This window comes from Sturnus vulgaris, chromosome 3 (genome assembly GCF_052056855.1).
Source record: "Sturnus vulgaris isolate bStuVul1 chromosome 3, bStuVul1.hap1, whole genome shotgun sequence".
NCBI lineage: Eukaryota > Metazoa > Chordata > Aves > Passeriformes > Sturnidae > Sturnus > Sturnus vulgaris.
This window is the reverse complement of record NC_142245.1, coordinates 67024925-67041688: the sequence shown is the minus strand read 5'-3', so window position 1 is coordinate 67041688 and position 16764 is coordinate 67024925. Positions and strand designations below refer to the sequence as shown.

Below are 16764 nucleotides of genomic sequence, written 5' to 3'. Positions count from 1 at the left end.
AAGCAGCACTCGAGGAGGAAGGAAACATAATACAGTATTAGTTTATTAGTTTATCCATTGCTCACGGTTTGATGAGCATAGTAAAGTGCTGCTATTGTATTTAGTAGTAAATCTTTCTTTTAAACCTACCTGTAGATGAAGAAAAATATTTATTTAATGCTTGAAAGTGTTTTTTCAGGGACTTTGAAGAATCTTAATTCAAGGTATCTCAATTTCTATTTCGTTTTAGTAAAATGTTCAGACTCCAAATTTTTTTCATCTGTGTTGAATCTCCATTTAAGAAACTTCTGAAGCTTGATTGCAGTGGAGTTGCTTCTTACAAATGTATACATTGTGACATCAGATAGAACCTTACTACTCTCCAGTGTGCTCAATTATTAAATATTTGCATAAAATTATTGCATGTTTCTCGCTTCCTGAAAGATGTCAGTGAATAGCTCTGTATTTGTGCAAAGTACTGCTCATGATGAAAGGCTAGAAAAAGCTTATTGCTGTCTTTTATTCAATAATTGTTTGCATAAAATTTTGTTTACTTTGAGTTGATCTCCAAACACACCAAGGAAGAGTACCTCCCTTCACCCAGTCTGATAAAAAATAAACGAGGATGATGAACATTCAAAAGGTAAAGGAGAAGAAATGTAAGAAAACAGGACTGTCCAGACTCACAGATCAATTACTGTGCAACTTAATATGCAAGATGACTGCAAACATTTGTTTAAATTAAGTAGGGAAACAGACCACCTGCAGCAGTGGACAACCTGATCACCCCACTTCAACTGCTTTCTGATTTGAAGTTTGGAATTTATGTTGTTTTTTTCAGTTTGTAAAATCCTGTTTGTGCACAGTGAAGTTTAGTTTTATTCATGAACGAGTTGGTCTGTTCTTTGAAGCAGCATACCAGTACTCCCTTTGTGGAAGGACTGCCTTGTGCCCGAGGCATATGTGATTGCATAAACTTAATCAATACCTCAGTAAAATCCCTTACTGTCTGATACATGTTTTTATGCTTTAAACTACCTCCTGTGAAGCACCCAAACCATAACGTATAGAAAATCAAAGGCTGTGTAATTGCTGTCTTATCCTGATGCACAGCATTCTGTACTTTATTATGTTTTCTGGTAGTTTTATTAAAGAGTTTTTTTTTTTTAATTTTCAGACACCTCTGTAAGTATGATGACAGGCAGAATATTTTCCTTGGCTTATGTGTTCTTTGAAGAGTTTTTTCTCTTCTTTCACTCTCTTAAACAGCGGTAACCAGACTTAAATAATTTCAACAGAATTGATGCTTTCTTCATCTGGGTTGCCTTCTTTGACTAGTACCAAATAATTTAAGCCCTCTTGATTCCTTGTTTCCATTAGTGTGGCTGAAAGAATGCTGTCTGAATCTGCACATGGGATATCATTATCTGCATTAAAAGAAAAAAATAATGAGAAAAGAAAACAAAAGGGAATTTTTTTTTAATTAAAAAAGAAAAAAAAAATAAAATACAACAGCCCAGTAACATACATGTAGTATATGCAGTATTAGAAAGCAAACAAAATGAGACAGCTGTTGGAGAAAGTTGGTCTAGTGACCTCATAAGAATGATGATTCTGTCCTAGGGTGATGTTATGGTGTTTCTATCTCCAATCGTGTGTCCTGATTATGTTTGGTATTATGTCCTGTGCTTCCAGGACTGAGTCTGAGAGTGAAGCTTTGTTTTGTCTTGTTATCAGCCGGCTCACCTCCCCCATGGTCTATGTTTAGGAGAGGTTTTAGCTCGGCTTGCTTGCTTGCTTGCTTGCTTGCTTGCTTGCCTGCTTGCTTGCCTGCTTGCTCGCTTCTGCCTTTTTCTTTCCTTCGCTTTGCCCTTGCTTTCTGCTTATTAGTTAGTTCAGCTAGGCAGTCCAACTTTTTCCCTGGACTGTTTTCTCTTCCACCCCGTCCCCTCCCTCTCCTGGATACCATCTGAACGGACGGGGACCTGGGAACCCCAAGAAACACCGGGAGGCTACACTTTGTCACCTGCAGCAGTCATCCCCAGCGCCAGAGACTGATAACTGAGCGACCACTCGCCAGAGAGACTGAGTTTGTCATCCCTTCAGAACGGTGAAAGAGTTTTTTTTGTCAGCTGGTGTTGTCTTTTTTCCCTGTGCTGGGGAGTGTCTTGCTTGTTAAATAAACAGGTTTTTTCTCCCACTCTTCTCCAAGGAAATTCTTCCCGAACCCGGTGGGGTGGGGGGGGAGGAGTCGTGGGGTTTGCTGTCTGGGGGCTCCTTCTGGAGGTTTTCCCCCAAATTTGCCCAAACCCAGGACAAATAAATTGGCGCCCAACGTGGGGCTCGAGAAAGTGGGAAAAAAAACCCTGTTCTAATAATAATAATTTGGTTCAAATTCTTTTGCGTTGGTATAGAGCAGTTATTGGCTATGTTGTTGGAATTCATGTCTTTTGGGGTGGAGACCTGCATGGGATTTTGGTCCCTAGGGTTTTTTGAAGTCTTAATACCTTTGTGGTCCCTGGGTTTATTTGCTTATCCAGAAATAGCTCCGGTATTGTCCCTAATGCGTAGTTTCTGTAGCAGAGGGGCATTGACCAAAATATCCATCGGGCTGGGCTTGGTTTTAATGGCCTGCAGGAGATTTATAAAGGTGCTGGAATCTGTTCCAGGAATGTATGGTTCTTGGTTGTGGTTGTGCACTCAGTTTGTTAGAGGAGAAGCAGGGGATGAGGCTTTTCAGCCTTTGTTCTCCTTCTTCTCCTCTGAATTTGTTACATCCTTATTAGAGAATGTTCAGTTCCCCCTGAGTGTTAAAGAGACCATCTTTCTGGTGTTTAATATAGTAAGCTTTCTCTATACAGTCTGCAGTTTCTCTAGAATGAGAGCTGAGATTTCTAGAGGGGCTGAGACCCTTGACCCCAGAGTAGAGCCAGGCGTGAGGAATCCTGAATGGTGTGGGAAATGGGAGGATATGGGCCAAATCTTAAAGGAATTTTCTGACCCTACATCCTGGGATTTTCCATGTGAACAAATTCAGAACCCAGCTGAGGCAGCAAAGTGGTACGCCACTATCGATATCGCCAATGCATTTTTCTCCATTCCTCTGGCAGCAGAGTGCAGGCCTCAGTTCGCTTTCACATGGAGGGGAGTGCAGTACACCTGGAATCGACTGCCCCAGGGGTGGAAGCACAGTCCTACTATCTGCCATGGACTGATCCAGACTACACTAGAAAAAGGTGAGGCTCCAGAACATTTACAATATATTGATGATATCATTGTGTGGGGGAACACAGCAGCAGAAGTGTTCAAGAAAGGAGAGAGAATCATCCAAATCCTCCTGGAAGCCGGCTTCGCCATCAAGAAGAGTAAAGTTAAGGGACCTGCTCGAGAGATCCAGTTCCTGGGAGTGAAGTGGCAAGATGGACGGCGTCAGATTCCTACTGATGTCATCAACAAAATCACAGCTATGTCCCCACCAACCAACAAGAAGGAGACACAAGCTTTCTTAGGCGCCATAGGTTTTTGGAGGATGCACATTCCTGAGTACAGTCAGATCGTGAGCCCTCTTTACCTGGTCACCCGCAAGAAGAACGATTTCCATTGGGGCCCTGAGCAGCAACAAGCTTTTGCCCAGATAAAGCAGGAAATTGCTCATGCAGTAGCCCTTGGCCCAGTCAGGACGGGACCAGATGTGAAGAACGTGCTCTACTCTGCAGCCGGGAACCATGGTCTGTCCTGGAGCCTGTGGCAGAAGGTGCCTGGTGAGACTCGAGGCCGACCATTAGGATTTTGGAGTCGGAGCTACAGAGGGTCTGAAGCTAACTACACCCCAACAGAGAAGGAGATCTTGGCCGCCTACGAAGGGGTCCAAGCAGCCTCAGAGGTGGTTGGCACAGAAGCACAACTCCTCCTGGCACCCCGACTGCCAGTGCTGGGGTGGATGTTCAGAGGAAAGGTTCCCTCAACCCACCATGCCACCAGTGCTACATGGAGCAAGTGGATTGCCCTCATTACACAGCGCACCCGGATTGGAAAACTGAATCGCCCTGGGATTTTGGAAGTAATTACAAATTGGCCTGAAGGTGAAAGTTTTGGTGTCACAGATGAGGAACAAGAACCAGTGACACGGGCTGAAGAAGCTCCACCATATAACCAACTGCCAGCAGAGGAAACACGCTATGCTCTATTCACCGACGGTTCCTGTCGCATTGTGGGGATGAATCGGAGGTGGAAAGCAGCCGTATGGAGCCCCACGCGACGGGTAGCAGAGGCCACTGAAGGAGAGGGTGGATCCAGTCAACTTGCTGAACTCAAAGCGGTTCAACTGGCCTTAGACATTGCTGAAAGAGAGAAGTGGCCAAAGCTTTACCTTTATACCGATTCATGGATGGTAGCCAATGCTCTGTGGGGATGGTTGGAGAGATGGAAAGAGGCTAACTGGCAGCGTAGAGGAAAACCAATTTGGGCTGCCGAAGAGTGGAAAGATATCGCTACCCGGTTAGAGAAATTACCTGTGAAGGTTCGCCATGTAGATGCCCATGTTCCCAGAAGTAGGGCTAATGAAGAGCAGAAAAACAATCAGCAGGTAGATCAGGCTGCAAAGATAGGGGTGTCGAAGATAGACCTTGATTGGGAACACAAGGGAGAGTTGTTCCTGGCTCGATGGGCCCATGATGCCTCAGGTCATCAGGGCAGAGATGCCACATATAAGTGGGCACGAGACCGAGGGGTGGATCTAACCATGGACAGTATTTCTCAAGTTATCCATGACTGTGAGACGTGCGCTGCCATCAAGCAGGCCAAGCGGGTGAAGCCCCTCTGGTATGGGGGGCGGTGGTCCAAGTACAAGTATGGAGAGGCCTGGCAGATTGACTACATCACACTGCCTCAAACCCGCCAGGGCAAGCGCTATGTACTGACCATGGTGGAAGCCACCACTGGATGGTTGGAGACCTACCCTGTGTCTCACGCTACAGCCCGTAACACCATCCTGGGCCTGGAAAAGCAGGTCCTTTGGAGGCATGGCACCCCTGAGAGGATTGAGTCAGACAATGGGACTCATTTCAAGAATAGCCTTATCAACACTTGGGCTAGGGAACATGGCATTGAGTGGGTGTACCATATCCCCTACCATGCACCAGCTGCAGGGAAGGTGGAAAGGTACAATGGACTGTTAAAAACCACCTTGAGAGCATTGGGTGGGGGATCATTCAAAAACTGGGAGCAGCATTTAGCAAAGGCCACTTGGTTAGTTAACACCCGGGGTTCCACCAACCGAGCGGGCCCTGCCCAGTCTGAGTCCCTGAATATAGTAGATGGAGACAAAGTCCCAGTGGCACATATCAGAGGTTTGTTGGGGAAGGCAGTTTGGATCAATTCTGCCCCGAGTACAGACAAACCCATTCGTGGGATTGTCTTTGCTCAAGGACCAGGTTGTACATGGTGGGTAATGCAGAGAGATGGAACAACACGATGTGTGCCTCAGGGAGATCTGATTGTGGGGTGAGGCAGCATGAGACAGAAGGAAATGTGTCCGAATAAGTGAAAGATGGAAATTTCTACTTGCTGAAGTTTTTACATGCTGTTTAGTATGTTCACGATATGGAGATAAGGGGTGGAATGTCCTAGGGTGATGTTATGGTGTTTCTATCTCCAATCGTGTGTCCTGATTATGTTTGGTATTATGTCCTGTGCTTCCAGGACTGAGTCTGAGAGTGAAGCTTTGTTTTGTCTTGTTATCAGCCGGCTCACCTCCCCCATGGTCTATGTTTAGGAGAGGTTTTAGCTCGGCTTGCTTGCTTGCTTGCTTGCTTGCTTGCTTGCCTGCTTGCTTGCCTGCTTGCTCGCTTCTGCCTTTTTCTTTCCTTCGCTTTGCCCTTGCTTTCTGCTTATTAGTTAGTTCAGCTAGGCAGTCCAACTTTTTCCCTGGACTGTTTTCTCTTCCACCCCGTCCCCTCCCTCTCCTGGATACCATCTGAACGGACGGGGACCTGGGAACCCCAAGAAACACCGGGAGGCTACACTTTGTCACCTGCAGCAGTCATCCCCAGCGCCAGAGACTGATAACTGAGCGACCACTCGCCAGAGAGACTGAGTTTGTCATCCCTTCAGAACGGTGAAAGAGTTTTTTTTGTCAGCTGGTGTTGTCTTTTTTCCCTGTGCTGGGGAGTGTCTTGCTTGTTAAATAAACAGGTTTTTTCTCCCACTCTTCTCCAAGGAAATTCTTCCCGAACCCGGTGGGGTGGGGGGGGAGGAGTCGTGGGGTTTGCTGTCTGGGGGCTCCTTCTGGAGGTTTTCCCCCAAATTTGCCCAAACCCAGGACAGATTCAAATTTATTTTCTGCTATTGTCTGTGTGGACCAGAACTTTAGTTAAATCACTTGGGGAAGGTTGCTTATCAGTGTTCTTACCTCCAGAGGCAGCAATACAGTCATGAATACATTACTTGCTTCTTTTCCTTGTAAAGAAGCATAAAGCTAAAGTGATTTTAATCTGAACCTGTGTAGTAATCCTGCTAATAATACTGCTAAAGAGTCCTGTAACATTGGCAGTTTTCTATCTGCAAAATCATTATATACTGTTTCTCTAGAGGACTAGTCTAGACTTCTGTCTCTCTAGTATTCTGCCCTTCTAGAGGCTTAATCCACTGTGCTTTTCACGTTTTTGAAAACTTCCTATTTTTCCCTAATTTGATGCAGTTCACATATACATAGTTGCTTGAAATTTATTTCAGGGGATATAATTTTTTTTAAAAATAAAAATTGTTAACTAAACACTCAAGTTACAACCGCTATTATTCTTTTCATTTATTTTTGTAACATGTACCTTCTTTTATTACACTTCCTCCTTATTTTACTTCATAACTGAAAAATTAATAATGTGACATTCAGGGTTATCTGTTCAAAGGAATAACAAGCATTGTGCTATTCCACCAGGCAACACACAATTTATTATGTCACTATAATCACACATCTCCCCAAGCTATAAAGTCGGAAATTTATTCCACATGCTAGAGCCCAGTAGCATAGGAAGTATCATCAGGAAAAGTCTGAAAGAGAATTTGGATTTCAGAAACCTGTTAGTAAGATGGGGTATGGGACACAGAACAAATTGTGGTCACATACTACAGTGACTGACAGCAATGAGAAATCATTTGATACTCACTTTGTCAGTTCAGGGCTATTATGGTCATGTTTAGTAATTCAGCTCCAATCAAGCCTTTACCAACCAATTCAGCTCTTCTCTGTTGTTGTTTTTTTGTTTAATTTAATGACAACCTTCAGGGACAAGTTGCTTTGGAAAAGGCAAACAGGCAAATGCTGAGGGGACGTTTGCAACAAACTCTTAAGAGGGAAACCTTAAAATAAGGACCCAAGTAAAACTGGGTATTTACAGACCAGACATATGCCGGCTGACCTGCCTAAGTATAGAACACTAGAGGAGCATTCAGATTTGTTTCCTGTATAAGTATCTGGAACTGATGAGGTGATGTTTACACAAATGTGAGTATGAGGTCATTGAGATATTTTTACCAGATATATAGATACATTACTAATTCTTTCCCCAACAGGTCTGAAGAAGTACAGAATATATAAAATTTTATAATCCTTTTTCAGCCTATGCGCCACTGTGTTTCTCATTACAGAAAAAAAGAGCTGAAAAATCAAACACATTGCCTTGGTTTTACTTTTTGAGCTGTAGGAATGCAATAAGGAAGAAATACTATTTTTGCAGAAAATTCTTATCATATCCAATGATGGAGGAAGAATATAATATTGATGACCTTTCTCCTATGACATGACATATGTAAGATACATTGCCACTTTCACTGTGACATTTTTGACTGTAAGTGCCCTTTCCTTCACTGTTGAGTCATCTCTTAGTGCAGTGTTCAGCACTGATGAAAGCTTAGAACCATTCTATTGTACAAGGCAAAGCTACATAAAGATCTCAAGTTATACAGTACAATGCTTGACTGTTATGTAAGTCAGCAAAGCCAGCAAATTATTTTTGCTCATTTAGTTGGAACAGAAGAATGGATGGAGACAGAAAACGCTAAAAATGAGCAATTGAAGAAAAAATTCATTATATGTTGTGAAATTCCCCTAGAAATGTGAGGACTAGAAGCACCACCAGTACCCAGCACCCTGGGAAGCCATAAGTCAATTCAGAGAATTCTGAATAATCTTTGGAAGGCTCTCCTAAAAGTGTTAAGAAATTGAAGGAAGATAGAGGGCAGGTTGGTATATTTATGAGATATCATTCTTTTCTTTTCAGTTTTAACATTGCTAAAATTAGTTGATTGATGTACAGTCATGCTGGGTTATACGTGAGTAAATGCAGGATAAACCATGTGATGTGATCCCCTCAGATTTCACAAGCAAAGCTGGGCTGAGTCAACAAAACACCCCAAGAGGAGACGTCCAAGGAGCACCTTCATGAAATCTGAAGTCCTGCTGGAGAGTCGGCTCCACAGGCTTGAATTCTGAGGGGTCGTCTACACTGTGAACTGCTGCATAGTGTAGAGTTACCCACGTTTGCTCTAAACAACCTACCTCAGGGCACGGGACAGGCTTGCTGTGTCAGTCCAGAGCTTTGTACAGGCTGAGGAATACCCCACACCCCACTGAGCCCTGTGCTGTTCCACGCAGGCTGCTTCCCATAGCTAAAACTGCAAGGTCAAAGCTCAGCATTGTACTTGCACAGACACGTCTCAGGTCCTTAATGCATATGGCTTTGACCTTGCTGGACACTTTCCCTAGTAAAGCTGTGCTTAAAGCTTGCGCTTAGAACTTGTGCGTAAAGCAAATCTGAGCCAAACTGCAGGTAAATGAATTACAGCACCTCTCTCCGGGGATAGGCAGCAGCTTATTCTGGAGAGCCCCACAGTAACTGACACAAGAAACAATGATCCCCTGACTCATACTAATGAGGAATGGAGTTTGCTTGCTTAGCCTCCTCTGAGAAGACCAGCCCTGACCTGATAAAATCGGTGCTTTCTCCTTTCCGATCCCAGCATCTCAGCCGGCTGCTTCCTGTCGCAGGGCAGCCACAGCGCCGAGCCGTGCTGCGGATCCTGCCTCAGGACAGTGCCTTTCCTTGCCTGCTTGGTAAACTCTGGGGACTCACAACATGTTTTGAAGTCCTGCCTGGAAGGGTGCAAATTTTTGTGATGTCTTGATAAGCAGATGAGGGGGTTTTGGTGTTTAAATTCAAGAAGGTGACAACACTTAAGAAGAGAAAGGATGTCAGTAGAAAAGCTTGAGACTGAATAAACTGAACTAGAGATGCTGATCTTGTATTACAGCTATTTCAGGGCCAGACCCTCAGCTAGCACAAATTAATGAAGTTCCATTGAAACCAGTGGGGTGCCACCAATTTACACCAGCTGAGTAGTCAGCCTGAGACGTTACTAATTCCGGGTGACATAATCCCATATGATGCTTAGCACCTTCAGTATGGCTAGGTATTTAGAAGTCCAGCCACATTTGCTATTTCTCAGTAATACTCTCTTCTTCTTCTGGTACATACTCTGTCCTTTGTCACTGCTACAACGTATGTGGCAGTAAACAAGAGACTGGCTGAAATATATACCCCACAGCAAACACATTCAAGAGAAACACCTGATGACATGTCTTTGTTAAGGGTGCAAAAGGTGGCTATTGAACCTTGACTTCTTTACCTCAGCCATGTTGGTTTGCCCAAGGAGACAGCTCCTGTGTAGAGAGTATTTTCCTGATACCTGATGGCCACCTGGAGCTGGAGGGGCTGTGTTTCAGTTTCTGCACATAGCCAGTAAGAATAAAAATAGAACAAATATATATCCGTTTTAATACTCCACTCTGTATTATGTATCAGTGGAGATATATCTGTGTTTCCTGCCTAATGAAGCATATGATCTTGCATGGTTTGAGGGTGACTCACTGAGCTTTGCTATTCTGCTAGACACTAAAGGTGCTAAAAGTGAGAATTTTGTTCACCTCACATTTCCGCTGCACTAATCTGCTTGAAGCAGCGCCTTTCTTTTTATTTTAATATATTTTTTAGAGAACTGTGCACTGAAATGTCTGTGTGTAAGAGTTACTGTCCTAGCAATTACAGATATAAATATGCTTCTTTCTTAGTTTATGAAAATTTATAATATAAATGCACAAAATACCCTCTAGTTCCACCTTTGTTGCAATGCAGTAATGCTATACAAATAGGAAAGCACTCCCTTTTCTCCAGGTTACAAAACAGGATTCGTTTTACCAAGTTTTAACACCCAGGTCTTACATGTCCAATTTAAGCTCCTTGCCAAGTCTGTCTTTACAATCAACAGAGAAAAGAGGAATTAATCACTTTGTGGAGATGCTTAATCGACTTCCTTGCCTTTACACACTAACATCCCCTGAATATGTCTACAAGTCTCTAGTGACTGTCAAACAGCACAGACACCCAGTGTAAATGCAGTTTTTATGTTTTAGTTGCCTCTATCTATCCACATCTGTCTACACAAATGTCAGCTCTTACAGTCTTATACCATCTGATTTTTTCCTTCAGTCTACAGTAAAGTATTGGCATAACTTCACTTGCAGCATCATATGGCTCATGTGCACTCTCTGAAGTCAAACACCATTTGTCTGGAGTACAAATAAGAAATGATTATACCACCAAGTTCCCCTTTACTTGCAGTGTTGTAACCACTCACTCTTTTTTGGAAGCAGCTTTTTCTCTGACCTCTGCAGGCTTTGGGTCAGCCACTCACTAAGCTAAGTGGGGAAGAGGATTACTGAATTTCAGAAAAATACAAAGGAGACTAGATACAAGGTTCTAAAAATGTCTCTTATCAACACATCTGCTTTAGAGAAGCTTCCGTTTGGCCAAGTGATTACTTTACGTTCAGAGAGCTGCATGGAGTAGTTTTTAAAAGGTAGTGTGGTTTAGGAAAATAAACTGATGACTTACATGGGGAACAGAAAACAAGTACTTAGCCAGTACAGATTGCAAACATACAATTAATAATGAAATCACTGATTCTAGCTTTAATATAAAGTCCTCTCACTGCAAAATTTTGCAAAGAGATTTTAAAAAAATACAAATGTCAGTTGCAGCAAGTACCTGAACAGCTAAAGAAATAAATACACTGATTTTGGAAAGAAAAATGAGAAAAAACCAAACATTACTAAATTTGAACTCTTGTATCTTCCTACATTTTTCAAGCAATATCTTCAGTTTAGGAATTTAACAATCATGGTTTTGAGGCCAAATATATTTCCTTTCAGTCTTTAGTCTTTTATCCTGGATTTTCTCCAACTGCCTGGCATCTCCTCTTGCCAGAGGAACCTCTTTTTCTGAGCAATTAGACGTCTTTTCCATATAGGTCCAAAAGGCAGTGTGAGGAGCAGTCCTGATAAGAATAGTCCTTCTAGGTCATAAAGGCAAGAAGTCTCTCCAGCTGCTGAATGCCCAGTTGTCTGCTGTCAGGAAAGGCGTTTGCCAAATCAAACAGGTGTTTCCATCTGTAAAGGGGGCACTCATGGGACCCAAAAAGCTATCGTGCCGTCTTATATGTGCAAATGTAAAAACTGATGTCTGGAAATAGATGGTCCAGTTATTTTTACAGCAATGCAGGGCCATCCTTCTAGCATGCTGTGCTTCTTGGAGCTGGGGGAAGAACAGTCTATCTCTTAGCAATGAATGGGAACTCTGGCAACAGGGCTCAGTAAATTCCCATTGAATTCAAAACCCACTAGTGTCTCAGTCCTCCAGCTGGATAGTGCTGCCCTCACTCAAATAAATATTGTTACTGCTACTTTAAGCCCACAATCAATGCCTTGGGAAAGCCTGCCAGGGCAAGAAGGAAAAACTCCAAACTGGTAGACCCTGGTCCTGAGTTTTCTTCCGTCTCTTCCAATGCAGAAGTCCCAGGAGGTGCTGGTATTGCTCAGGCACGTTTATTGACACTTGATGCCTGCTTTAGAAGGGTAACTCTTGCAATAACACAGCATGGGCCCCTTTTGCCATCCCCATGCTAGCCTGTTAGCACGCTGCCTACTAGCAGACTGTCTGTATTGGTTTACCCACACTTGCCATCTCTCTGTCATACTGCACTGGCATTAAGGTTATTGAGAAAGTCTAATGTTTTTCAGCTCTCCCATCTACAAAAATCATCGACAGCATGTATGGACCTGCTAGAAGTGTGGCTACCCATGGGTAGGTAGGACTCAACAGAAACTGGAAGATGTATGATCCCCTGTAAGGCTAAGTATCTTAGCTATTTTGAGGCATGTAATTTCACTTTGCTTGACATTTCTCTCTTTTGAAACTAGGTCACCTGGTGAGAGCAAGCATTTCTTGGCTGGAGGCTCATGACTGGAGTTTCATTACACACAAAGGCCAAGGACCGTGTAGCATTTTTGGAAAATGTTGTCGAGGACTATCCATCATAGAACAGATTTTTGGATTATTTGTTTTGGCTGTCATCTTTCTACTACTACTAATATGAACACAAGAAATACTTCACTTAGCCTCAGCTAGAAATGAATACAAATTTTAAAAATCACTAACTTATTATACAATGTGTTAAAATCACAGTCTGAGACATATTACATGCCCCAAACTGTTTTCAACAGGGTCATAGAGGAGCACACATTTTACTCTGGAAACTCGAGTGGAACCTGAATGACCTTTTCTTGCTTAAATCAATCTCACTTCTGGAGCCCGTATCTTACTGAATTCCACTGCATGAAACTTACATGGCAGGCGGAAAAACTGTTGAACTAATTCAAGGCTGGAGAGCTACAGAAAATTGACATGCATGTGTCCTTGATCAGAAAATCCAGTAGCAATAAGACATCACGAGGACTCTAGAGCTTCAGTCAAGAAAACACCGTAACATTTTAAAGGCCTTATTAAGACTGTGCTTGGGGAAAGAGGGAGGTAGTCTACAGGTGAATTATAAATATACAGGAAAATAAGTATGGCATTATAGAGACATGTAAAGAGCAAATCAAGTGTTTCTTTTTAAATACATTTAAATGGAAGGATGATATGTAGATGAATAAAATTTGAGCTACCCTGTTTCCTGAAGGGTATTTCCTATACGAGGATCATCAAATGAACCTGAGGAGAAGTTAAGAAGGATTTTGAGAACTTTTTGAAGCACGAAAACATTAAATAGAAGAATGAAAATAGTTGCTTTGTCTTCTCCTCCCAATGCAGATCCAGCAATAGCTCTGTGGCAACAGCAGTTGGACAGAACCTATGGAAAGGGAATGATGAGGGGAAGCCAGAAGAGGGAACATGACAGCTGGTGGGGAAAGGTCCAAGGCTCAGGAAGAGGGTGTGCCAAGTAGAAGTTCTGATGGCCAAAGCTCTTCCTACATTTAATTGTCCTGCTTACCACAGTGGGCTAGATTCTACCAACTAAGTTATTATAAACAGGTTTAATGGAGTCTGATTTTGGAAGTGACTGCTTTCAACAGATTCTCTGACTAGCACATACATTATGGAGTATTGCTATTATTAAGACCACCCTTGAAGTCCATTATACTACCATATTTTCTGCACTAAACTGATTTTTTTCAAATTTTTATCCTTCAAACTGACACTTTTCATGGAAGCCTCAATCCCCGTTTTCCTTTGCAACTTGGTAATTTCTAAGAATGCAACTTTTGTTCTGGCGAACAATGGCTTTTTCTCTGTGACCTCTGCTATGCGGCAGAGAACCTGAAATTTTGGCAAAATAATGTTTCTTACATTATTACGTGTATTTGTTATCCCAGTGAAAGTAATTATTTGCTTAGATTAAGCAAGTTAACAGCTGAAGAAAGATCAGGCTTATCTGACACATGCTAAGCTGGACTTGCACTGAAAGCAAAACACTTTTTATGTTACATCTGTGCCAGGCCTACTCCACCACAAACACAGTAACCCATATTCCAGCCCCTTTCCCCAACTCCAAGCAGCAGAAAGGTAGGTTTCTCTGGCAGTTTCAGCCCTGCTAAAGATTTTGACAGATACTGATGTAATGCTAGAAGTTAAGAACTTCTTAACTCCATTAGTTTTCATGTCTCTCTTGCCTGTGGAGTTAGAGAACACAGAGATGTCTAAGTTTGGAAACCAAACTAGCTCAGGAGTGGGCAAGCAATTCAATCAGTACAGCCCTGTGTCCAGTGGATGTTGTGCTCCTTAGCCATCTTAAAATTAAACATCTAGACTGAGATACTGTAGCTGAGATGTTGTATTTTGGGACACTATAATGAGTAATGTGTTTGGGGAGAGTTGTATTTTGGGACACTATCCTGAGTAATGTATTTGGGGTAACTCTGCTTGAGCAGGGATGTTGGACTGGGTGACTTCCAGTGGTCCCTTCCAGGCTCACCTACCCTGTGACTCTCTGTGAACGAAATTAAATATGGCAAGTCACCTGGATGCCATCCATCATCAGTGAAGAGTAAGGCAAAAGGTGACCCCTTTCCTGCTGTGACACATGCCCAAAAACCAGGAGCTGTCACTTTTTGCTTCTGACTACAGAGCTACCTAGAAGAATATCCTAGAAGAGACTCCTAGCCTGTAGACAGCTGCATTTAGGTGAGATAAAGTCCATCCAAAATGTAAGGCCTATTAGCTTGGGCATAGTGCCTAATTAATTGGCTCTGGTCCTTTCCTGAGCTAATGCCAGGTGTACATTTGTGCCAGACTAAGTATCTCTTTCCTGAATGTCATTATTGAGAGCTAAGATACCCTTAAAGAAACTAAATAACTACACTACATGTAAATTGTTTTTCATTATAACATAGAGGTGCAAAATCAGCTGTTAAAAAAGCATGAAATGATAGATTATCTGAGCTGGTCCCTTCACATCTTTATAAAGTTTTTAGTCTTATAATGTAAACATGCCATGAACAGATTGGATTTGACATAAAGATAAACCACAATAGAAATAAACTGGCATTTATAAAGCTTCATCAAATTATAAAGATTAGCAAATTTTCAAATTAAATGACAATTGGACAATGCCAGTAAATGGAATATAGGTAGTATCCTGAAGAAAAATGTCTATGTAGTTGTGTAATTGAGTACTGTGTCATTCGTGGGATTGATCAGGAAATTTTTAGGAAAACACAAAGTACTGAAGTATCAAAACTGTGAATCAGGGTGAGTTCCTAGCTCAGTAACAATTTGTGATTGGGAAAAAAAACAAAGAAAAAAAACCCTCCAAAAAACAAAACAAACAAAAAAAAACCAACAAAAAAACCCTCAAAAAAACTACCAAAAATTGCCACCAAAACTAAGCCTTTAGATATTTTAGAAACAGTCAGGTTTGGTTTTTCTAGAACGGAAAGTAGTTCTTTTACTATTCAATATTTTTCATTGTAAAACCATAGCAGGCAAACACATTAAATGAAAAAATTAATCTGTGAAACAAAAGTGAAATATTTCAGCTGATAAAAACTTTTTTTTTTTTTCGAATTCAGATTACATTGTTTACTAATATTGTTCACTTTTTCTCAATATTTATTTAGTCAGGAATTACTGCAGGATGTGAATAGATTGCTGTTCTGGCCCAGCCAGGATGTTCATTTCCACATTTAGATGATTTACATCCCAGTGGCATAGACAATTCAAATTTAGCATTATCTTTTTTCTTAATTCCTGTTGTCACAACCTTAATAACGTTCTTATATTTTTGAGCTTTGTTGTGTCCCTATCTTAAGCATGTCTTCCCTAACATCACTTAGTTTATTCATTCACAGTGTGCAGAGCATGGGCAGGACCTGAATCGATCGGAATTTGGGCTTGGATAAAGGCCACCTTACTGGAGTGCCTAAATTATGCTTCACTTTCAGGTGTCTGCTGAGTCAGTACTCCCAGAGGAAGTTCCTAATAGCCACGTTTAGCCCATGGAGAGGGTGGAGATGTCTTTGAAATTGGGACAGATTTCCACACTGAAGTCTTCTAAGGTTCTCCTGGCTCTGCAAGGAACTTAGGCATCTATTTTAGCGGAATAGGGCTGTGAACTACCAAGAATTTAGATGCAAATTGGATGTCTCTGTGAGTCAAGCTTAATTACAACCTCATTTGGGCGTTTCTGCTTGGTAATCTTACACATCCTTTATCTAATTCCTTGCACCTCTCAGGCACATAATGAATCACACAAGTTCAGTATGATAGAGGTAAATCTTTGCTGTTTCCATTTAACAGCCAGAGAACTTGAGGAGTGACAAATGCAATGAAAAGCACTTTGCATACAGAGCAGGGGCCACAAGAATAGCGGGTGCCGGCCCAGACTCACCTTCAAAAGCTTCATTGATGACTCCAGTTGATGCCTCTTTGTCTTCAAGGCATTGGGTGAAGGACAGTGGAGAGTGTCTTATCTCTTGTAGTTTGTCATGAATGTTAGAGAAAGTAGGTCTGTTGTAAGGCTCTTGGGACCAGCATCTTCTCATTAAATCATATCTGGAAAAAAATTTAAATGCAAACAAAAATGATAATATAATCATTCATCTCAACACTTACCATGAAATATCTGAGAAGCAAGTTTGGCCTGAAAACTTTCTGTGTGGTACAAAGATTATCATCAGCTGCTGAGGCAATGAAAAATAAATTAAAGATCAAATCAAAGTCAAGAATAATTACTATGAACATTTTAATTCTTCAGAGAGGGATATTTTTGAGATTGGAAGCAGGTATTAAAAAAAAAAATACACATTTGCCATGAACATCTACTCTCACTGAAGAAGTCAAGAATGCTTTTTAAGAAAGCGGATGAGGAGGAAATTCTCTCACAGAAAAAAAATTA

The 16764-nt window shown here is 41.8% G+C and overlaps 1 protein-coding gene across 1 annotated transcript in view; it reads right to left on the bottom strand.

Annotated features, from left to right (window-relative positions):
- Positions 1–941: 941 nt before the first annotated feature.
- Positions 942–16764, bottom strand: part of ROS1 (ROS proto-oncogene 1, receptor tyrosine kinase) — a 73728-nt gene continuing 57905 nt past the window's right edge. Inside the window, exons 43-44 of the mRNA XM_088162838.1 lie at positions 16258–16421; positions 942–1406 (exon numbers count right to left, since the gene is read on the bottom strand). Of these exons, the coding sequence (XP_088018964.1) occupies positions 1261–1406; positions 16258–16421 (310 nt within the window). The 3' untranslated portion in view covers positions 942–1260. The remainder of the gene's footprint in view (positions 1407–16257; positions 16422–16764) is intronic.